The sequence below is a fragment of the Lepisma saccharinum genome, chromosome 8, assembly GCF_977018435.1.
Source record: "Lepisma saccharinum chromosome 8, izLepSacc3.1, whole genome shotgun sequence".
Classification (NCBI taxonomy): Eukaryota; Metazoa; Arthropoda; class Insecta; order Zygentoma; family Lepismatidae; genus Lepisma; species Lepisma saccharinum.
In genome coordinates, this window is record NC_139236.1 from 13677606 (window position 1) to 13702394 (window position 24789).

At 38.1% G+C, this 24789-nt stretch overlaps 1 protein-coding gene across 1 annotated transcript in view; it reads right to left on the bottom strand.

The window, feature by feature from the left end:
- Positions 1 to 24789, bottom strand: part of LOC145990866 (uncharacterized) — a 70612-nt gene that overhangs the window by 32276 nt on the left and 13547 nt on the right. Inside the window, exons 2-4 of the mRNA XM_083126311.1 lie at positions 22857 to 23032; positions 21319 to 21512; positions 634 to 964 (exon numbers count right to left, since the gene is read on the bottom strand). Of these exons, the coding sequence (XP_082982437.1) occupies positions 634 to 964; positions 21319 to 21512; positions 22857 to 23032 (701 nt within the window). The remainder of the gene's footprint in view (positions 1 to 633; positions 965 to 21318; positions 21513 to 22856; positions 23033 to 24789) is intronic.

Genomic DNA, 24789 nt, shown 5'->3' on the forward strand with positions numbered 1-24789 from the left:
AACTTGAGTGGAAAGAAAAAGAACAATGTGTTTGCATTTCATGCATGAAACATATTACATGAGTTATATTCCATACAGAATAAAGAATATAAAGGTAACTGACTCATTTCACCCTCACAATAAAAGTATGTATAATAGTGGTATAGTTACTCAATATGCTGATCACGAAAATACAAAAATTAATTAGCTGAATGAAATGAGGACATGCACATGGTTTTTATTAAGAATCGACTGATATAAAAGTTTACTTCCTATAGAAGTACTATAGGAAATTTAATATGCAATATACATCCAATACAAAATTATTGCGATGCTACTTGAAGAACATGAATGGTGCATTAACCTCATTTTTAATGCATGTAATTCAGACAACTGCCATGAATTTTACCTGCGTTCTTAGGCATTTCGTCTACAAAACCATGCTATGTGAATTATAGGAGTATATTCATAAAAATGTTAACAAAAGGGAAGAATGTTGCACTAAATTATACCCTATTTAAAGAAGTATTGGACCATCAAAACTATAGACAATTTTACCTATAAACAGATATTGAACAGTACAGATTAATCTGTTCCATACCTGGTTTTAATATCACAAGTAGTGTTAAAGATAAAATGTTTGTGCATACTTACTTGCATTGTGGATCTCTTCCTTGGAAGCACAATGTAATCATCAGCAGTGAGTATTACAGCCTCTTGTATCTCCTCACTTGTCTCTTCCTCAGAGTCACCATGATTATCATCATCATGGAGAGCATCCTCTGCATACTGAAAGCTGGTACCAGAATCGGCTTCAGATGCAGTTTGTACACATTCATTTTCCCTATGTGCAATAATGTTCCTTCCTGAAATACCCTCTTCTTCCTGTTCCTCACCACTCGTGCTACTGCCGCTACTCTGCCCCGTATCTTTGCCATCTTTTGGTTCTGAAGAATCTTTGGTGTTATGTTCCAATTCCAAAGTTCTGAAAATGGGAAAATTTGACAAAATTGAAAGAAACATAAAAAAAACAAGTTTACAATGGCTGTAACTACAAGAGCAATCTGCACTAATCTACCCCGGAATATATTTGGAGGAGTGGGGATGGGATGAACTTTGAACCTGATTTAGCCTACAGAATGACTTGGCAAGATACTTTTTTGCATATAGACAATGAATTTAGTAAGGTTATGTCATTTAAACATTGACATACTCATTCCCATTTCATTTACACAGCAAAATACCGATATGATATGTTCCTTTAAATTTTCGGTTGGGAATGAATTTAGAAATGCATATTTTGCAAAAGTGAACAGAAAAGGGGGGGAGGGGGTCTCAGTTCTTCCTTAATTGCTAAGACTGATTATATCCTAGATATCATAAAAGGCATTGGATTATCAGATTTTTCTAGTCTGTTAACAGAAGTGGTGTAAAAAACGTGCTGCATCCTAACCTGCCTCTTTCTCTCTGGCCTCCCCGATGGTGCAGTGGTAACGTCGTCGCCTTGTAATCAAGGGGTCCCGGGTTTGATTCCTGGTGGAGGCACATAGTGGTTCAGATCCCACTTTAAACTGTAGGTCCAGTCCAGATTAGCATTACTGTGCATAAAGTGAACTTAAAACAACAAATCAATCAATCAATCAATCATTAAAATAACTTCTAGCTAGGTTTCTGTAATGTCTCGCGAAACAGAATCGATCATGTGGCTGGAGCATGATATTTGGTTTGCTAAGGTTGAATTTTCTATATTTATCTTAAGTTGTGGAAAACGCCAAACCAATCCAATCTAATCCAATCCTAACCCCTCTGGGTGTTTGCACCTTTCACTGCAGAACTGCTGAACATTTACAAACCAGGTGGGCTGATATCTATGTGTGGTTTTGTAGGTGGAGCCAGATAGCCAGCGAGTGGATTCAGCCAGGTAATCAAGAGAGTTCAAAAACACCGTGATGGACTGACTCCATCTCAGCTGGGAGGATTTTGACGTCATTGTTGTGGTGGATGTCTAGAAGAGCTTTTTGTTGAGAGGGGTGAAGTTTGGTTTGCCATGGAGCATGGAATGAGCAGTCAGAGATGGAAGAAATAGTGGCAGTGATGTGCCATTCAGGGGCTGGTTGGAAGGAAGGGGGAGGGTGTTGGGAGAAGGGAGGACAAGATTGGAGAATTCTTGGATGGGTTCTGTTGGCTGTGGTCTGGAGGGAGGTTTTTTTGCCCAAAAATGTTGCCATAGGAGATTCCAGGCAAATGCATGGAATAGTGGTAGAATTGATTGGGGGAACGTGAGGATAAAACATCCATTTGGGCAGTGGAGAGCTCATGGCTGAACAAAGTAAATACAGCCTGGATATTTTGAAGTGGGTTAGGGTCGTTTGTGATCATGTGTCTGGTGAGGCTGGGTTGGTCCGTGGACTGGTGCAATGTGTGCGAGTGAAAATTTGTTCCTTCTTTCTGGGGGGGGGGGGGGGGGTGGTCCTAGTGGTGAGTTGAGTTGGTGTTTTAAGTCCACTTTGTGCACAGTAAGGCTAATCGGGACTGGACCTACAGTTTAAAGTGGGATCCGAACCACTATGTGCCTCCACCGGGTATGAAACCTGGTATCCCTTGATTACAAGCCGACGATCGGTAGTGGTGAGAAAGAGGCAATGGTAAGGGGGATCAAGTAATAACAGACACTTGGAAGACTATTTGGGTGGAAGTGTGGAATGGGAGGTGGAAGTGTGAAATGGGAGGGAGAGGGGAGGGTGACAGTCAGCCTGAAAAGATTGATGGCAGAGGATTGACTGTTTTTGAAGGTGTTTTTTGTTCAGATCACTATTGATGGAGTGGGCAGTGTGCCAGAGGGAATCAACTTTTTTGTTGGCAGTTACTTTACGTAAACAACAGGACTTTGGTTAGAGACTGGATAGAAATGGACAGTTCCTAGGCATTGTGCAGCTGGGATTGGTGTATGCATGGGTAAAGTGGCTGGAGCATGGTACTGATTGCATCACTTCTAAAATGGCCAAGATTGAGAATACGTGGATCCATATCCCCTGTATGTGCCTTCATGGCACAGGGAACTTTATCTAAACATGGATGTGATGTAGCTTTGGCCAGGATGAGAAACCATGGAGGGGTAGGAAGGGGAAATCCCCCCCCCCAAAAGTTTGCTCTCTCTCTCTCTCTATCTCAAGAAATGATTAACAGATCTACACCAATCACAATACACAGACAATAAAAGTTAAATAAGAACGTAAGACAAATACAGTGGAACTTGTTACATGCCAGAATGGCAAACACAATCAAGACGCAAGATGAAGTAGTTTGCGTGAGCGACAATAGATGTCAGCATGCTGCAGTACAAAGGTGGAAATAGATTGTAGAGATAAGAAGAGAAGAAAGATGATTGTGTATATATAATAATAATTAGGAAACAAATGAATGAATAATACAAAATTATGTATCTTAAAGAATAGACAGATTGTAAATGATAAACTATTAAGATAAAGTATATATTAACATGAATGAAATTGAGGAAAGTTGATAACCGAGGAAACTATTATGAAAATGTGTCCTTCTCTGATTTGAGAATCAGAATCGTTTTACTTACCTCTGGCAAGGAGAAAGTTGTCAGTTTTTATTATTGGTTGTCTGTCCCCGGGGGTGCTATTATAAGTTAGTCGCCTCGAAGCACTTCCCGGCAGCGCTTTCTGTTAGTAGCACTGGGCCAGTGTGAGCGCTTCATGTTAGCGATCCATGGTTTGGCCTAGGAGGCGGCGCTAGTTCTAAGATTAGACGCACCTAAAATTTTCTTTTTCAAATATAGTCCTTTGACTACGTTGTTATGCCAAAGAAAAGAGGGGAGAGACAACAAGAAGGCAGAGGGACGATTCAACCTCCTGTTATTAGCCGAGATCCGCTAGGTCTCCAATATGACATATCAAGGAGAGAGAAGGAGTTTAAGCTTGTAGCTATAGAAGAATCGACGTCAGCACAGGGCATTTATGACAATAGTAAAGGAAACAATGATAAAGACCCAAGAAGAAAAGAAAGAAAAGAGACTCATCTTTAGGAGAAAATATAAAGATGACATGATCGCAAGTTATATGCCAATAACAGAAGTTTCCAATGGTTGATTGTAAATAGAAAGAAGAAAGTTCCAATGATTGATTGTAAATAGAAATTAAGAAGAAGTTTCCAATGATTGATTATAAGAAAAAGTTTCCAATGATTGACTGAAATAAGAAGCATTTCACTATAGAAGAAGAGGTTTCCAACGATTGATTGAAAGAAGAAGCCATTCACAATAGAAGAAGTTTCCAATAATTGATTGAAAGAAGAAGAAGCCTTTCAACATTATAAGAAGTTTCCAACGATTGATTGAAAGAAGAAGCCTTTCACAATAGAAGAAGAAGTTTCCAATGATAGATTGAAAGAAGAAGCCTTCCACAATAGAAGAAGAAGTGTCCAATTGTTAATTGAAAGAAGATGAAGCATTTCACAATAGGAGAAGTTTCTAAATATTGATTGAAAGAAGAAGCCTTTCACAATAAGAATACATAGCCGACATCTGTGCTGACGTTGATTCTTCTATAGCTACTAGCTTAAACTCCTTCTCTCTCCTTGATATGTCATATTGGAGACCTAGCGGATCTTGGCTCATAACAGGAGGTTGAATCGTCTCTCTGCCTTCTTCTCGTCGACGTTCCAAGATGAATTCACGTTTCTCAAATCAGAAAAGGTGGCCGCGGTGGCTCAGTCGGTAATGTGTCTGACTACCATGCTAAAGGTCCAGGGTTTGATCCTCGGCCGGTTCAAATCCAGGAACTTTTCTAACATTGGAAGCGGCCCCGGCGCCCACCCAGTGTCGAATGACATGGGTACCTGGGGGAAACCCTGGGGGATAAAGGCAGTCAGGGGGCATGATGCTGATCACATCACCCCCACTCACGACCGTATCAAGAAAGTGTGGGGCATTACCCCCACACCCCCTATACGCTTTCATGGTGTGGTGCTAAGCACAGGGGAGCACTTTACATTTTTTTTTTACCTTTTGCCTTTCACAATAGAAGAAGTAGTTTCCAATGATTGATTGAAAGGAGAAGAAGCCTTTGAGAATCGTAAAAATCCTAAAGTAGAAGCCTGTGGAATGTGAGAAGAAGCAGCTAATACATAGAATCATTACAACGTAGAAGGAAGGATAAATTTATTAATAAAAAGAATAGTATTCAGCATATAAATTGTATAGATGTTTTTCCAGAATATATTTTCGGTTTAGACCTTCCGTAGTGGGTAAACCTTGTGTTTTCTTTCAAGTATAAACGTTATTACTCAATCCTAATAGCCCTAGGTATCTTTTGTTTCTAACCTGAGCTAAGCTGGCTTGTGTCAAATAGAATGTGGCACGATTAATGGCGACTAACGTGTGGGATTTGAAGAAAGTTAGGATTTGAGAGTAACGTTAGAAATCCAAGGTTGGAAGGAAAATAGAACAAAATGGAAGAAGGAAAGTATACATGTAGAATAGGAAGGAAATAAGGAAGAGATAATCCAGTGTAGGATATGTGAAGGAATGAAACACTGGGCATGTGAAGGAATCCGAAGGGAGAAACATGGGAAAATATGTGAAAGAAGAGAAGGATACAAATGTAAAGATTGTAGAAAAAGAAAATCAAAAGAAAAGGAAGAAAAGAAAGAAGAAAAAACATGATGGATATGTTGCAAAAATTGATGATAAAGATGGAAGATAACAGAGAAATGAAAAATAAGGAAAGTAGATGATCTGATAGATTACTTAAGAACTGACGATATGCTGAAGAAGACGCAAGGTTCTTGGGAGAGAAAAAAGAATGAACGAGAGGGAAGATACTACACGAAAAGGCAAAATATGGAAGAAGAGCATTGTCCAGAACCCAAATTTAGGGGACAGGAGTTTGGAATCAGGAATGTAGGGCTGAGAAACACATTCCAGGGAAGAGGAAGACTGTTCATAGGAAACGATGAAGGTTGTCAGAGAAGAAACTATAGACAAGAGGATGTTGGAAATTATAATAGAAGAAATGCTGGATAGAGGAGAGGTAATAGAGGATACCGAGGAGGAAAGAATTATCGTCAATATGGATGAGATGCTAACCAGGGTTGGATATCTGAACAAAACGAAAGGCATTATCAAAGGAATAGTGGCAACAAGGAAGATGATAGAAGAAATATACAAATGAATGAAGAAAGAAGTGAAGCGGTAGAATTAGTAAGAAACCAAGTACACGAGGAAAGAAGAAATGGCGAGTGGTAGTTACCAAATGATGAGTTGAGGTATGCGGAACAGCCAAAGAACAACAAACATGTAGAGCTCTTACAGCGACTCCCAGGTGTAAGGGCGAGAGGAAATAAAGAAAACATGAAGGGAGAATTGGATGAAAAGTGGAATGGAGATTTGAAATTATATCTTATTGGGGAACCTAACTTTGAAAATTTGAAGCCAGGAAGAACGTTGTATGTCGAGGCACGAATAATAGAATTAAAGGTCAAATGTTTGATTGACTGTGGAAGCATCGTGGAAGTCATGAGTGATGCATGTTGGAAAAGAATCAAACTAAGATATCACCAGGCGAAGATGAACGCATCGGATAAAGATAGAGTTAGATTGGTTATGCCAGCCGGAAAAGAGGAATATAAGATCCAAGGAACTGTAAGAGTAATTATGAACATTGGAGAAGTTAATTTCGAAGTCAAATTTTTGGTCGTCAAAAGATTAAGATGTGACATAATATTGGGAGTACCATTTTTAGAAAATTATGATGGACATATATACATAGAAAAAAGACTGAACCTGAAATCGTTGGGAAAAGGCATAATTGATATTCCTATGAAAACTGAAGAAGAGGAGAAAGTTGGCATTAATAGGCAGAGTATTGTATTTAATGAAGATGATGCACTGTATAATGAAGAAAAATATGATGACTATAGTACAAATGAAAATTTGAAAGATGAAATGGAGAAAAATAATGTTGAAATAAATGATGGCGAATATATCGCATCAGCAGAGGAAATACAGAGAAAAGTCGAAGAATGCCTAGATGTCTAAAAACAAGAGAAGGAAGAATATCCTAATAAAACACAAAGAAATTTATAGCCAACGACCAGGACTAACTGATGTGTATGTGTATAAAATCGAGGTGGATACGGATAAACCCATTGTATCTCGTCAGTACTCCATACCTTTCTCAAAGAGTAAAGCATTAGAGAAAGAGTTGGAAAAATGGATCGACGGGGAAATTATAGAAAACTAATAGCATTCATCAGGGTGGCTACAAACATGCAGAAATAAAATTCCCTGATTTTTCCAGGTTTTCCAGGACAAAATTTATATTTTTCCCTGACAATTACAAACTAAACTAAATCGATGTTTTTGCAAATAGAAATAATAAATTGACACAGATCCACGTATGGTTTTGTTAAGTACCAATATTATCTTCTATGAAATTGACTTAATTTCTCCATTCTCTATGATTTGAATTCAAACTGCAAATAGTGAATTTGCAAAATTATTACAATTCACAAGCTAGGAAAGGATTACGGAATTTTATCATACGCAGTAAGTTTAAAATAAAATACTTGATTATTTTTAAAGTTACGACTAAATGAGATAAGAGTGAAGAGTGAATGATTAAGAAATGCAATTTGTAATTTATCAGTCTCCTTATGCATTCTCCGTATTATATGTTGATATTTCCACTGGGGTTTGGAACCCTCTGCTTGCAAGAACCATGAGTGCGGACTGCGGACTCATTTTTCAATGCATAAAGCTACAACTCTCTTCTCTGTAAAGCAAACAACTTAACTCTTGCATATAAGTGAAACAATTGAATCAAACAAAATAAAGTGTCATATTTCCTTACATTATCAATGGGATTTCTGCTTCAGTACAGTATATCCAAGTGAAGTACGGTGAAACTGACAACATGCAGTTATACCATTATTGCTGACGGAAAGGGTATGTAGGTATTAGAAATTTAACGCAAGGAATTTATAGAATTGCATTGTATAGGTACCTGATTTAGCCAACCACACATTAAAACAAGAACACTCTAATAATAAAAGCTTCTGAAAGTTCATATACGAGGGGCATCCTGAAAAAAGCTCCAATGGTGCCTATACGCAGCACTAGTGGTCGGAGAGCGACACACACACACATGCAGGCAGGAAGAAGTGGCATGTAACTGCAATCTGGTACAGTTGCAATGCAGTCGTTTTAGGACAGTTCTAGGTTAAAGATTGCAGCTCTCATACAGTCTCCCACCGACTGCGATGTAGCCTACATTGCACGCTCAGAAATTGGCACAGAGCCACCAGCAATCGTGTGAGGTGTGCAGACCGGACGTCGTGAGTGATAGCATGGTCAGACGATGGTGCAGATAATTCACGGAAGGTCAATCGAATGTGCACAACCCCATACAGCTGAGTACACGAGCCCTTTGCATCACTTCAGGTGAGAGATCTTGAACCACTCCCTGTACAGCCATGGCCTTGAATGTACAGACTTTCATCTCTTTGTTTAACTGAAGAGGTTTCTGGCAGGGCAAGGATTTGACCGCTACACTGCGGTAGAGATAGTTCCAGTCTTTGCTGTCAGACACATATACCATGGGCATACAAAATTTAGTGCCATGCTACGACGAATGCCAGAACAATGGTGGTGATTATGCCGAAAATTAGGTTAGGACTCACTGTTACTAATGCAACAAATTACAACTGATATTCTTGTTTCATTTATGCCTAATCGGTAGGGACCTTGATATTTTGTTCTTTTTTTTAAAAAATGGTTTATTTTCTTATTTTTTTATTTTTTACTATACGGTGTTATTTTTCCCAAAATTCACATTTTCATTTTAGCGCATTTTCTGGCAAATATCTGAAATTTTACCTTTATGGGGTTTTTAAACTTCTGTTTCAACTTGTAAGTCACATGGCTTACGCCTCTTCGTGAGAGTTTCATATCTTGAAAGATATTTTGGGAAAGTTATTTTCCATACCCCTTTTTTAATTTTAAGGTAAGGATTTTAGATAATTGAATTTTCCCCGTATATACTGAAGGGTGCATAATGACCATAAGTGGCGATGCACCCAAAAAATTTAAATCAAACAATCTCATGTGACAGATACCGATATATTATGGCACCAAAAGTTGGCATTATCTTTTTTTGACTTGTTAGTGTTACGTTTCCCAAAATTCGTGTTTTTGTTTTAGAACATTTATCTGCCATATATACCGAAACGTAGTACTCCATTGTGCTTTTAAACTATTATTTTAAATTGTAGGTCGCATGGTCTACGTATTTTCGTGACAGTTTGATATGTTGGAACAGATTTTTGAGGAAGTAAAAGTAAAGTGCTCCCCTGCACTTTTGCATGAAGGTGTATAGGGGTGTGGAGTTAGGGCACCACACTTTCTTGATCACGGCTGAAGGTAGGGGTGATGTGATCAGCACCACGTTCCTTTCTACCTTTTCCCCTCAAAGTTTCCTCAAGGTACTAGCTTCATATGATGCTGGGTGGGCGCCGGAGCAGTTTGAATAGGTGGAAAACATCCTGGTTCTCCCCCGCAGGGCATCGACCCTGGGTCTCTCGCATAGTAGTCAGACGTCTTAATGACAGCTCCATTATTACTCGCTCGACAAATGCCGATGGTGCGCCTTAGCTTGGTAATTCGAAACATACATACATATCTCGTGCGATAAATACGAAGATGTGGCTCCCGTGTGACGGTAGATACGCACTCAATCTCCTGTTAGAACTCTGCCACTTTGCTCTGTGATGCAAATGGTTTAGATAGAAGTTGAAAAAATCGTGAAAAATACATGATTTAATGTGGCTGTTGGAATTATTCCATGTACGTACAACTCTATAGTTTACTCTTGAGTAAAATGTTGGAAAACTTGCATGTTCTATGTACACAAACATGGCCTAGAAAAGACAAGAATGTTGGATTTCATGGAATTTTTCGTTGTTTTAGGACATTTCTTTAAAAAAAAATCACTAAAAACGCCAACAATTCGCATTTTATGCCAAATTCGCATTATTTCGATATTTTGAACGGGCGAAAAATTTGTCCAGACCATAGGCGTAGCTACGGGGTGTGCCGGGTGTGCCCAGGCAAACCCTAATGGGCTGCTTTATCAAAGAGAATTAAAGACAGATATTTCAATAAGACAGAAAATAAGCGGCAGTTTGTAAGAAGTTGAAAATGTCAATACTTGGTACAAACGTGTGCATTATCGCTGATGAAACGAGTGTCTATAGTTTTTCGATTTTTTGATGTCATTGGAGAAAGAAGATATTTACTGCATTCTACTCTGTACTGCAGCGCTTTTCTTCTATACCTGTCACAAGCTGCACATGTGAGAGAGAGCTTTCTCCAAGCTTACCCAAGTTAAAACTAAATTAAAAGCAACTCAGAAGCATGATAGATTGGAAGCCCTGCTCTTGCTATTTGTGGAACAGGAAAAAGCTTAGTCTATTGATGTAAATGAAGTTATTGATGAGTTTAAGAACATTGTACCTTTTGACAGACGTCTCTTGTTATAGATTACGTGTATTTTGATGTATTTGTTTGTAACATTTATGAACATTTTGTGTGTGTGTAATTTCTATGCAATTTGATTTTTTCTACTACATGTATTCAGAAATTTTCAACACTGTCGTTTAGTGAATTTATATTCCTTTACAAACATCAGCGCAGTTAAAGAGCCAAGCGATTGTGTTGCAAAATATGCTATTAAAAAGGTACAAAACCTCAATTTCTTTTGTGCACACCCAAATATAAAGTTCTAGCTACGCCTATGGTCCAGACATCACTGCACATTCCTAAACATAACTTCGCAGCAATTACCATTTTTCACGGTTTTGGCGTTTGCGAAAAATCAATGTCCCTACTAATTGGAAATTACTTTCTGGCCACCCCTCGTATAAATCAGTAGATGGAAAGTGAACATTTAGCAGGGCTGGGCTTTGCTTTTATGAATGAATGATTTGAGTAAATAATAAAATATTTACGTATTTATTATTAGTATGTTATTTCATAATATTGGACATTAACCTTACTCAGTGAGAGATTAATGACAATCTCTCATGAGTTTAAACAGACAGGACAGAGAGTGGCGTTAATTTCATTGCAATACTAGTGTTGCAGAAAATTTGAGGTTGGGAGCATCCACTTGCCAATTTTTATAACTTTCACAAATGCAGATTTATGTTTAACTTTTTCGTGATAGTATTCGATATATATCCCATTGGGTTGGATTCTTCTTGATATCTAAGAATAGTGCAATGTCATTGTAAACGTATGTTAACTTGTGCGAAACCAGTAATACGTCAGGGGGTAAGGGGTACTTTACACGTAGGCGCCCAAAAGTCAACCTCACTTCCACGTAGTGCACCCTGGACTAAAGACTAACGAGGCTCTGGCGACTGGCCCTATGGCCAGTATAATATTTTGTGTGTGTTGTCCTGTTTTTTGTCCTTGTGTGTGCTGAGTGCCCATTTACAGCCTCAGCTTTAAACAGAAGTCACAAGATTTTAAGATTTTTACTTATGCAACGTTAGAGTTGTTATTTGTAATGAGTGGCATGTAACTGCAATCTGGTACAGTTGCAATGCAGTCGTTTTAGGACAGTTCTAGGTTAAAGATTGCAGCTCTCATACAGTCTCCCACCGACTGCGATGTAGCCTACATTGCACGCTCAGAAATTGGCACAGAGCCACCAGCAATCGTGTGAGGTGTGCAGACCGGACGTCGTGAGTGATAGCATGGTCAGACGATGGTGCAGATAATTCACGGAAGGTCAATCGAATGTGCACAACCCCATACAGCTGAGTACACACGAGCCCTTTGCATCACTTCAGGTGAGAGATCTTGAACCACTCCCTGTACAGCCCTGGCCTTGAATGTACAGACTTTCATCTCTTTGTTTAACTGAAGAGGTTTCTGGCAGGGCAAGGATTTGACCGCTACACTGCGGTAGAGATAGTTCCAGTCTTTGCTGTCAGACACATATACCATGGGCATACAAAATTTAGTGCCATTCTACGACGAATGCCAGAACAATGGTGGTGATTATGCCGAAAATTAGGTTAGGACTCACTGTTACTAATGCAACAAATTACAACTGATATTCTTGTTTCATTTATGCCTAATCGGTAGGGACCTTGATATTTTGTTCTTTTTTTTAAAAAATGGTTTATTTTCTTATTTTTTTATTTTTTACTATACGGTGTTATTTTTCCCAAAATTCACATTTTCATTTTAGCGCATTTTCTGGCAAATATCTGAAATTTTACCTTTATGGGGTTTTTAAACTTCTGTTTCAACTTGTAAGTCACATGGCTTACGCCTCTTCGTGAGAGTTTCATATCTTGAAAGATATTTTGGGAAAGTTATTTTCCATACCCCTTTTTTAATTTTAAGGTAAGGATTTTAGATAATTGAATTTTCCCCGTATATACTGAAGGGTGCATAATGACCATAAGTGGCGATGCACCCAAAAAATTTAAATCAAACAATCTCATGTGACAGATACCGATATATTATGGCACCAAAAGTTGGCATTATCTTTTTTTGACTTGTTAGTGTTACGTTTCCCAAAATTCGTGTTTTTGTTTTAGAACATTTATCTGCCAAATATACCGAAACGTAGTACTCCATTGTGCTTTTAAACTATTATTTTAAATTGTAGGTCGCATGGTCTACGTATTTTCGTGACAGTTTGATATGTTGGAACAGATTTTTGAGGAAGTAAAAGTAAAGTGCTCCCCTGCACTTTTGCATGAAGGTGTATAGGGGTGTGGAGTTAGGGCACCACACTTTCTTGATCACGGCTGAAGGTAGGGGTGATGTGATCAGCACCACGTTCCTTTCTACCTTTTCCCCTCAAAGTTTCCTCAAGGTACTAGCTTCATATGATGCTGGGTGGGCGCCGGAGCAGTTTGAATAGGTGGAAAACATCCTGGTTCTCCCCCGCAGGGCATCGACCCTGGGTCTCTCGCATAGTAGTCAGACGTCTTAATGACAGCTCCATTATTACTCGCTCGACAAATGCCGATGGTGCGCCTTAGCTTGGTAATTCGAAACATACATACATATCTCGTGCGATAAATACGAAGATGTGGCTCCCGTGTGACGGTAGATACGCACTCAATCTCCTGTTAGAACTCTGCCACTTTGCTCTGTGATGCAAATGGTTTAGATAGAAGTTGAAAAAATCGTGAAAAATACATGATTTAATGTGGCTGTTGGAATTATTCCATGTACGTACAACTCTATAGTTTACTCTTGAGTAAAATGTTGGAAAACTTGCATGTTCTATGTACACAAACATGGCCTAGAAAAGACAAGAATGTTGGATTTCATGGAATTTTTCGTTGTTTTAGGACATTTCTTTAAAAAAAAATCACTAAAAACGCCAACAATTCGCATTTTATGCCAAATTCGCATTATTTCGATATTTTGAACGGGCGAAAAATTTGTCCAGACCATAGGCGTAGCTACGGGGTGTGCCGGGTGTGCCCAGGCAAACCCTAATGGGCTGCTTTATCAAAGAGAATTAAAGACAGATATTTCAATAAGACAGAAAATAAGCGGCAGTTTGTAAGAAGTTGAAAATGTCAATACTTGGTACAAACGTGTGCATTATCGCTGATGAAACGAGTGTCTATAGTTTTTCGATTTTTTGATGTCATTGGAGAAAGAAGATATTTACTGCATTCTACTCTGTACTGAAGCGCTTTTCTTCTATACCTGTCACAAGCTGCACATGTGAGAGAGAGCTTTCTCCAAGCTTACCCAAGTTAAAACTAAATTAAAAGCAACTCAGAAGCATGATAGATTGGAAGCCCTGCTCTTGCTATTTGTGGAACAGGAAAAAGCTTAGTCTATTGATGTAAATGAAGTTATTGATGAGTTTAAGAACATTGTACCTTTTGACAGACGTCTCTTGTTATAGATTACGTGTATTTTGATGTATTTGTTTGTAACATTTATGAACATTTTGTGTGTGTGTAATTTCTATGCAATTTGATTTTTTCTACTACATGTATTCAGAAATTTTCAACACTGTCGTTTAGTGAATTTATATTCCTTTACAAACATCAGCGCAGTTAAAGAGCCAAGCGATTGTGTTGCAAAATATGCTATTAAAAAGGTACAAGACCTCATTTTCTTTTGTGCACACCCAAATATAAAGTTCTAGCTACGCCTATGGTCCAGACATCACTGCACATTCCTAAACATAACTTCGCAGCAATTACCATTTTTCACGGTTTTGGCGTTTGCGAAAAATCAATGTCCCTACTAATTGGAAATTACTTTCTGGCCACCCCTCGTATAAATCAGTAGATGGAAAGTGAACATTTAGCAGGGCTGGGCTTTGCTTTTATGAATGAATGATTTGAGTAAATATTAAAATATTTACGTATTTATTATTAGTATGTTATTTCATAATATTGGATATTAACCTTACTCAGTGAGAGATTAATGACAATCTCTCATGAGTTTAAACAGACAGGACAGAGAGTGGCGTTAATTTCATTGCAATACTAGTGTTGCAGAAAATTTGAGGTTGGGAGCATCCACTTGCCAATTTTTATAACTTTCACAAATGCAGATTTATGTTTAACTTTTTCGTGATAGTATTCGATATATATCCCATTGGGTTGGATTCTTCTTGATATCTAAGAATAGTGCAATGTCATTGTAAACGTATGTTAACTTGTGCGAAACCAGTAATACGTCAGGGGGTAAGGGGTACTTTACACGTAGGCGCCCAAAAGTCAACCTCACTTCCACATAGTGCACCCTGGACTAAAGACTAACGAGGCTCTGGCGACTGGCCCTATGGCCAGTATAATATTTTGTGTGTGTTGTCCTGTTTTTTGTCCTTGTGTGTGCTGAGTGCCCATTTACAGCCTCAGCTTTAAACAGAAGTCACAAGATTTTAAGATTTTTACTTATGCAACGTTAGAGTTGTTATTTGTAATGATTAGAGCCCGGAAGTTCAGGCATTTATTTTCGTTAAAATAGGCAGGCAAAAAGGCATTTATAATGTGGAAAATAGGCACTAAAAATGGAAGAAAAGAAGGCAAAATAATCCGAAAAAATGGCACATTTGGAAGTCGTTTACTTTTATATATAATTTCTGGCAACATGTTAAAATCTACATTGGGAAGAGCATTTCAATTTTCTCCGTCTTGATTGCACATAACTACAAGGTGTTTTTTTAAGTTCTCAACATTCATTGATAGTCGTCTGTCAGAGAGAATGTTTTTCATAATAGAAAATGATCTTTCTACTTCGACAGAAGTTATTGGAATATACATAGAACAAGCTAATGTAGCTGGGCTCATTTTGGTAACAGCATTTTCATCTTTTAGAATATCACAAATTGTTTTCAATTGTTTCAAGTCCTTTTTTGCACTCACTACCCGTTTGCACTTTTCCGCAACAGCTGACCCCTTTTCTCCTGGCACTTCCATCATCTGCTGCATAGATTCCTCGAAGATTTTCATGGATGCTACAAGAGTTTCACCTCTTTTTTCTAGCTTTGTAATTGTCTCTGGCAATGCACCATAATGTGCAAAAATACACTTGAATAGCACAGGAGTTTTTCACTTCACGAATTGAAGCCGCTTCATTTTCTGGATGAGCATCGATCACCTCACTGATGTTTTGAAGGTTGTTAGCATAATATATAGCTGCTGATATCCAGGTTCCCCATCTCGTCAAGACTGGTTGCGGAGGTAAACTAAGCTCAGGCGCAACTTCCTGAAATTTTCGGGTTCGAGAGGGAGATTTCAGAAATATTTTCTTTGTGTTCGAAATCAACCTCTCCACTTCAGCAGTCAATCATGCACAAGGAAATGTTAACCGAAAGGCAATATCCTAACTCAGCATGAAATACTTTTTTCTCACACTTTTCTCCTTCAGCAATGTTGAAACATGCGTGAGTTCAATATTACTTAAATAAGGCGAAAATTATTCACGTAATAAACGGAAGAAAAATAAATGCCAACATTTAAAAAAAAAAAAAAAAATGGTTAAATTTCATTGAAAAAGCAGAAAAAGGCATTATAATTAAAAATAGGCAGTGGGGTCCCAAATAGGCAAAACAGGCAAAATGAAAAGGCTTCTAAATCATTCGAAACAACATAAAAAACGTATATCCGGAAAATTTTTATATATATATGCAGTAAATAAAAAGAGGCATTTGCCAAACTTCCAGGCTCTAGTAATGATAAGGGGCTGGCCCCCGTATAATGTGACGGAAGCAAAATAGCCTAAGTGCTGATGTTCCCAAAATTTTAAATTCAAATTCAAATTCGAAGTAATACGTCAGGAAGATGAAAGAAAACCTTCGTAAGCACTGCTACATTAAATAAGGTGAAGTGAGCCAGAAGAGTAACAAAATTCGAGCAGCATATTGGCAGTCTAAAGCTCTTCTTGTTTATGCATGCGTTCTTTGTTGGATGCTGCAGTCCATGCAATTTCTGTTGCATGTTGTAGTGAGGTACTTTGTCGGGTGGTGATATTCAACAAAAATCGAATGTATCAATGGAACCTATTTGTTTCCATGTTTCTTTAGTTTGCCCAACAAAATGCCTTACTACGACGTCTGACGTCGGACGGCGCCAGCCGCTCCCATCCCTCCATCTGTTGACAAGTCCCTTTACTACTCCCATACGAACAAGAGAAAATGATAATTCAAAGCATTTTCCACGTAATATTTAGAGGGTTAACCTTTACTCCCCCGATGATACCATATGGTATCATGGTGCTGATTACGAAATGAATGTGCTTTTTGGAGCTCCATACTCTTATGTTTGGGTGGAAACTCTGACACAGGTCTGGAGCAAGCCTGGGAAATTCATATTGATGACCAACCTCACATCCCCTCACCCCCATCTCCGCAACATATCCATGCCACATTTCTGAACAGAATTTCACATTTTGGCTCATTATTCAACTTGTATGGCACCCAGGAACATGAAACATGTTTCAATCTCTTTGGAAACGTCCATTCTTTGAAGAGAATACTAAGGTTTGCGCCTTCTCCCCAAAATAGCGGGTGAAGAGGGGGCAAACTCTAGATTTTTTTTTTATTTAATTCGGTGGTCACCCCCCCCCCCCCCAAGCCCCTCTTCGTCGGTCCGGCGTTCTGAATTGTACACGTTTGTATGCTCTGATGTTCTAGCTGCAAAACGAAACTTATTCGAAGTAGATTGCTCGCATTGTACCAGAGTTATAACAATTTTCCTCCAAAAATGCAAATTACTATTTTTCGTAAAAACAAAATCACATTTTGGTTTTATTCAACTTGTATGGCACCCAAAAACATGAAACATGTTAAGTTCTCTTGAGAAATGTGTTTGAAAAGAATACTAAAGTTGATGCCCTCTCTCCCAAAATAGCGGGTGAAAAAGGGGCAAACTCCAGATTTTTATGTTTTTCCACTGAAATTCGGAGGTTGTGCCCCCAAACCACCATTCCTCAGTCCGGTGTTCTGAATTGTACACGGTTGCATGCTATGATGTTTTAGCTGCAAAACAAAACTTATCCGAAGTAGATTACTCCCATAGTTCCCGAGTTATAACAATTTTCCTCAAAAACTGCAAATTACCTATTTTTCGTAAAAAAAAATAATATTCAACTGGTATGGCACCCAAGAACATGAAACATTTTTCATTCTCTTGAGAAATATCCATTCTTTGAAAAGAATACTAAAGTTCGCGGCTTCTTTCCAAAATAGTGGGAGAAGAGAGGGCAAACTCAAGATTATTATGTTTCTTTCCATTGAAATTCGGGGGTCGCACCCCCCAAACCCCCTTCCTCGCTTCGGCGTTCTGAATTGTACACGGTTGCATGCATTGATGTTTTAGCTGCAAGATAAAAGTTATCCGAAGTAGATTGCTCCCATAGTGCCCAAGTTATAACAATTTTCCTCCAAAGAGTGTTCGAATTTAAAATTTACGCCGAGAAGCCAGGGCGAGAGAAATTTCTCTCTCTCTCTCTCCTCCTGCCATTACTGGTTTCTGGCGACGTGGTTGTGTGGCACATAAAAGGGGCCTAAAAGTTGAGGCCGAAACTTACGGACGAGATTTCCTGTTCCCGTGCAGAGTTCCATAACGATATCTTTAAATAAATAAATAATAATAAAAAGAAGTCAATGAAGATGAAATTCCCTGACATTTCCCTGACTTTTTTTGACACCTCAAATTCCCTGACTTTTCCCGGTTTTCCAGGCCTGTCGTCACCCTGATTCATGTAAGTCCAATGCATGTTGTGGACAAGCCAGATGGAGGTGTGAGGCCTGTATTGGACTTGGGAGAATTAAATAAACATATTCTGCTTCCAAGGAACCAAGTACAGAGAATTAACGAACTACTTCATACATTCGCCGGAAGTAGGTATTTTTCTTCCTTTGATCTGAATCTCGGGTATTTTCAAGTTAAGATTGAAAAAGAATCTAGAAAATACACGGGATTCCGATATGGGTCAACGTTATTCCAGTTTCGAAGATTACCCTATGGGTTAAATTCATCAGTCTCAGCTTTCATGACTGCCTTGAGCCGGATATTTGTATTAAAACCAGGGACTGGCTAAACATTTACGTGGATGATATGTGTATACACACTAAAGATTGGAAAACTCACATATCAAAGATAGATTGGGTATTGAAGAAATTGGGACATGCTGGATTGACTGTGAAATTAGAGAAGTGATCCTTTGCAAGACGAGAAGTAAGATTCCTGGGACATCTGGTATCTGGAGGAGAAATAAGGATATGTGAAAACAAGAATGATGCTATCAATTGTTTCCCAAGGCCCATAACCAAGAAACAGTTGCAAAGATTTTTAGGAGCATGCAATTGGAGAGCAAAATTCATAAAGAACTTCTCAAGTAAGGCTAAATCCTTGTATGATCTTTTGAGAAAACACGTCAAATGGAAATGGGAAAAAGAAGAAGATGAAGCATTCAAGAGACTAAACCATGATTTGTTAGAGGCACCAGCTATGAGCCAGCAGAATTTCGAAGAACCTACAATTTTTGATGAATTAGAATGGCCCAAAGAAATTACTGAAAAGGAAGTAAGAAGAGAAGAGTTGTTAGATTTGTATAATAGAAGAAAGAAAAAGAGACCCAAGGGAAAAGCTAAGGAAAACACTATAGAGATAAAAGAAGGAGACATAGTGTACGGTAAAACTCACACGATAAGTAAGGCCAATGACAAAACGATCAAGAAGTTGTTTTTCAAATATGAAGGGCCGTATGTAGTAATAAGTATATTTAGGAACATGGCGCTTCTTAAAAATGTTGAAACCAAGGTGCAGAAAAGAGAGAACTTGGACAACATAAAAAGGTACAACTGTACGAAGGATGTAAGAGAAATGATGCAGAGAAAAGGTGAAGATGGAAAGTTACGACAAGGAAGTCAGTGTAGGAAAATTTGAAGTAGTTCACGGGAGCAACAATAGATGTCAGCATGCTGCAGTACAAAGGCGGAAATAGATTGTAGAGATAAGAAGAGAAGAAAGATGATTGTGTATATATAATAATAATTAGGAAACAAATGAATGAATAATACAAAATTATGTATCTTAAAGAATAGACAGATTGTAAATGATAAACTATTAAGATAAAGTATATATTAACATGAATGAAATTGAGGAAAGTTGATAACCGAGGAAACAATTATGAAAATGTGTCCTTCTCTGATTTGAGAATCAGAATAGTTTTACTTACCTCTGGCAAGAAGAAAGTTGTCAGTTTTTATTATTGGTTGCTTTCTGTCGTCCCCAGAGGTGCTATTATAAGTTAGTCGCCTCGAAGCACTTCCCGGCAGCACTTTCTGTTAGTAGCACTGGGCCAGTGTGAGCGCTTCATGTTAGTGATCCGTGGTTTGGCATAGGAGGCGGTGCTAGTACTAAGATTAGACGCACCTAAAATTTTCTTTTTCGAGTATAGTTCTTTGACTAGGTTGTTATGCCAAAGAAAAGAGGGAAGAGAGTACGTGAATTCATCTTGAAACGTCGACGACAAGAAGGCAGAGAGACGATTCAACCTCCTGTTATGAGCCAAGATCCGTAAGGTCTCCAATGTGACATATCAAGGAGAGAGAAGGGAGTTTAAGCTTGTAGCTATAGAAGAATCGAAGTCAGCACAGGGCATTTATGACAATAGTAAAGGAAGCAATGTTAAAGACCCAAGAAGAAAAGAAAGAAAAGAGACTCATCTTTAGGAGATAATATAAATATGACATGATCGCAAGTTATATGCCCATAACAGAAGTTTCCAATGGTTTGGTTTGAGTTGTTAAGTCCACTTTTTGCACAGTAAGGCTAATCGGGCCTACAGTTTAAAGTGGGATCCGAACCACTTGTGCCTCCACCGGGTATCGAACCCGGTACCCCTTGATTACAAGGCAATGACGCTACCACTGCACCCTAGGGGAGGCCCAGAAGTTTCCAATGGTTGATTGTAAATAGAAAGAAGAAAGTTCCAATGATTGATTGTAAATAGAAAGAAGAAAGTTCCAATGATTGATTGTAAATAGAAAGAAGAAAGTTCCAATGATTGATTGTAAATAGAAATTAAGAAGTAGTAGTTTCCAATGATTGATTATAAGGAGAAGTTTCTAATGATTGATTGAAAGAAGAAGAAGCATTTCAACATTATAAGAAGTTTCCAATGATTGATTGGAGAAGAAGAAGCCGTTCACAATAGAAGAAGTTACCAATGATCGATTGAAAGAAGAAGAAGCCTTCCACAATAGAAGAAGTAGTTTCCAATTATTAATTGAAAGAAGAAGCCTTTCAGAATAGAAGAAGAAGTTTCCAAATATTGATTGAAAGAAGAAGAAGCCTTTCACAATAGAAGAAGTTTCCAATGATTGATTGAAAGAAGAAGAAGCCTTTCAAAAGCGTAAAAATCCTAAAGTAGAGGCCTGTGGAATGTGAGAAGAAGCAGCATAATACATAGAATCATTACAACGTAGAAGGAAGGATAAACTTATTAATAAAAAGAATAGTATTCAGCATATAAATTGTATAGATGTTTTTCCAGAATATATTTTCGGTTTAGACCTTCCGTAGTGGGTAAACCTTGTATTTTCTTTCAAGTATAAACGTTATTACTCAATTCTAATAGTCCTAGGTATCTTTTGTTTCTACACTGAGCTAAGCTGGCTCGTGTCAAATAGAACGTGGCAAACCTAGACTTTATGTTTTTCAAGGAGACCAAGCTGAAAAAATTACAATGTTGGCATAGGAAACAATGTAGAATTGAACACTCTACTTACTCGAAGCAATTCTTACCTGTCTTCATCGATAACATTTGAAGAAACTGTCTCTAATATTTTCTTGTGTTCGTTAATTATCTCCGAGTCCCTACAAATGGATTTATCTTCCTTTTCCTCATTCAGTTCTTCTTCCTCTTCATAATGTGTGTCTATCTTGGATGGTGAACAATCGTGTGGAGTTTTCTCTATCTGGCGACCCAGCTCTTGCATCTACAGATAAACATGGGAACACATGTTTACTGTAATCCTTTGAGCACCATACATGAAAACCATTAGAACCAATAAATAATGTAATACAAAAAGCACATAGGAACACTCACCAACATGTATTAAACTCAAATATCTTGCATTAATGCATCCCTCTGTTGTTATATTTAACCCCTGTAGCTGGTACAATGTACATGCATACATTCAGAAACATGCATGCTAAAGATAGTGTGATATACACATGTCCATGTAATGCAGTACACTCAGATCCCTCTACTGACAATACAAGTAAAATGTTGGAACCAGGTGATAGTTGAAAACCTTGAACTTTACTGTCATCTACAGGAAAGAGAAAAAGTCTAGCTCAGTCATGAACAGAAATACATAATATTAGCATGATTTGAAAGAGGAATATTTGAAGTTTTACACAGATCCTAAATGCATTCACTGTGCTTCCAACGCGTGACAGGGGAGATGTCCAGGCAGTACTCTATTCTCACCAGGTTCCACGGTCACCAGACCTAACAGTGAGCAGTTTCCTTGGTCACCAGACCTAACAGTGGAGCAATTTCCTCCTGTGGGGTTTTGTCAAAGACTACGTTTACATCCCTCAACTTCCACAGACACTGTCAGAATTCCAAAGGGTCATAACACAGCCATCAGGAACACCACACAAGACATGCTTGAGAGGGTTTGGTGAGAATTGGAGTACTTGATTGATTGATTTGGTGTTTTATGTCCACTTTATGCACAGGAAGGCTAATCGGGACTGGACCTATAGTTTAAAGTGGAATCTGAACCACTATGTGCCTCCACCGGGTATCGAACCTGAGACTCCTTGATTACAAGGTGACAACCATACCAGAGAATCAGAGTACTGCCTGGACATCTGCCGTGTCACACGTCGGGCACACACAGAATGCATTTAAGGCTAGTACAAAACTTCCAAAACCCTCTTTCACGTGGTGGTAATATAAGATCTGTCTGTGTTCAATATTAGTGAAACTGTAGCATTATAAAATCATCCAATAATTTGTGGGCATGGTGTATTTACTAACCGCTCTGCAACAGAGGCTGGCTGAATTACCTCTTTGGCTAAGCTGCAACTCCCTTTAACAGAACTCCAAATAATCCACAATTTTCATTCACAGAATCATTGTATTCAACTTATGAAAAGGCAAACATGGTGAAGGTGAGATAACACAATATTTTCCAATCTCATTTCAGTTCTATTAATTTCACTTGCCACATCTACAAGTCAGATTTGCAGAAAATGTATGTGTTACAAATATGTCAATTTAGAATTTTTATACAATTTAGTAATTCATTATTTTCCTAACGACTTACCAGCTGATGTACCACATGTCTTCTTATTTTACGTTCATCACAATACTTATATATCTTGGCAGACTGCTGTATAGGATCTTTTGTCATCCCTCCAAAATTTATAACACTATGTTTTGACTTGTTAGTTTCTGATTCCTCTTCATTCCCACATCTCCACACGTAACTGATTTTCTGACCTTAAAGAAATATATATCTGCCTTTACAAATGACAGGCAAAGAATGAATGGTATATTGTATGGACAAGGCAGATTAATCAGTACTCTTATCAGTATTGGCCAAAAGAGACATACAGGTAAGTTACCAATAAATTTATCAATCAAATACATCTACACATAGGATGTAATTTAGTGCAAAATTCTTGCATTTTGTCAATTTTTTACTGATATAAACATGATTAATATGCCCTGGCTTGGAATGGAAAAAGTCTAAATATACATTTTCTTTTTAAAAGTAAACCCATTGCAGTCATTTAGAACACTTATTAAAGATATTCATATATGTGTGTGTGTGTGTGTGCATGTGCATGAACATGTGCTCATGTGTCACAGTTCACTGCTTCCAGCTGCAGTTTCAGACTTAAAAAGAAGAGCAATGGCGTGTAACGAACCTGAGCATTTAATATTTTATATTTGTAAGAAGTTAAGATTTATAAAATGTTTGTTACTTCAAATAATGTGCAAGCTGTCACAGACAACTATAGTTAGATTGATACAGTTTTGTTCGGAACTTGTATATATGTTTATAAATACATCATAATCTGTTTGTGTTCCGACGTCACTTTCTCATCTCAGCAGAGGAAGTGAACCCACCTGAATGTTTCTCACCTGACGACAGACTGAGTTTGGAAAACAGGTGAAGGTGAAGAATCAATAAGAACTTGGAAACGGAGAGAATTCAAGTATAGATTTTGGGATTTGGCATTTTCTTCTTGCCAATAATTTGAAAGTAAGAAATTAATTATGTAATTTGACTTTCGCTATATGTGAGTGAATTGCCCAACATTAGTATTGAATGTTCTAGAGTGCGCGTCAAATCTCCTGCATATAGCCTTGAACGACTGAACAGCACCAGCGAATCACGGACGTGCGGAGTTGCCTAGTTCAGAAGCTGTTTCACCTCGCTACTAAATCGTGTACCTGGCGCTCGGATATAAATAGATTATTTCAAGTATCAGTAGTTCCACAGATGGAAAGATAATTAATTTGCGAGTATGTACGAAAAACAAGCGTGATTGTAGCTTGTACCGTTCCCTCTGTAGAAGCAATGTTATTATAAACGTATTTGCATTGTATCCTTTTTGCTCTCCCTTCGTTCCTGTTGCATTCTGAAACTTTCCGATTAGCTAAGGGAACAGGGCACGTTCGTTCCCAGTGATGGCAGAAGAAGTTGACGAAGAGGATACCGTCATTGTTCGTTTTTTTTCATGTGTTTAGTGGGTGTGTGCAGCATGTCGTTGAGTAAACCAAGTGGTAGTGATGGCGAGAGAAGAGGGAAAAATACATTTTTTTAAAAAAAAAAAGTGTTCGAGTGACGAACAAAGAAGTAAAATTGAAGTGCCAGGATCTAACAGCTCAAGCGTGTGGTGTGAATCAAGCTACCGTTTCTCGGATATGTTCGGGGGCAAAACAATGTGGATCGGGGCCTGCTCCAATGTTTCAATAACCTAGACTAGAAAGCACATTAACATACCGAAAAGAACGATAAATTTAGATGACTTTGAAAAAAGACGTAGTTCGTAGAACAGTCTTTGAAATTTACGATCGTGGCGAATTTTCTACTACCAAAAAGATAACGTACTCTTTATGGGACAAAATATCTTACAAAGGCTCTACAACTTCCACCTTGAGAATATTGAAAGAATTATGCAGTCCCTAATCAGGTATGTTATTTTCTCCCATTAAGTTTATTATATGTTATATTATCTAATGTTCCG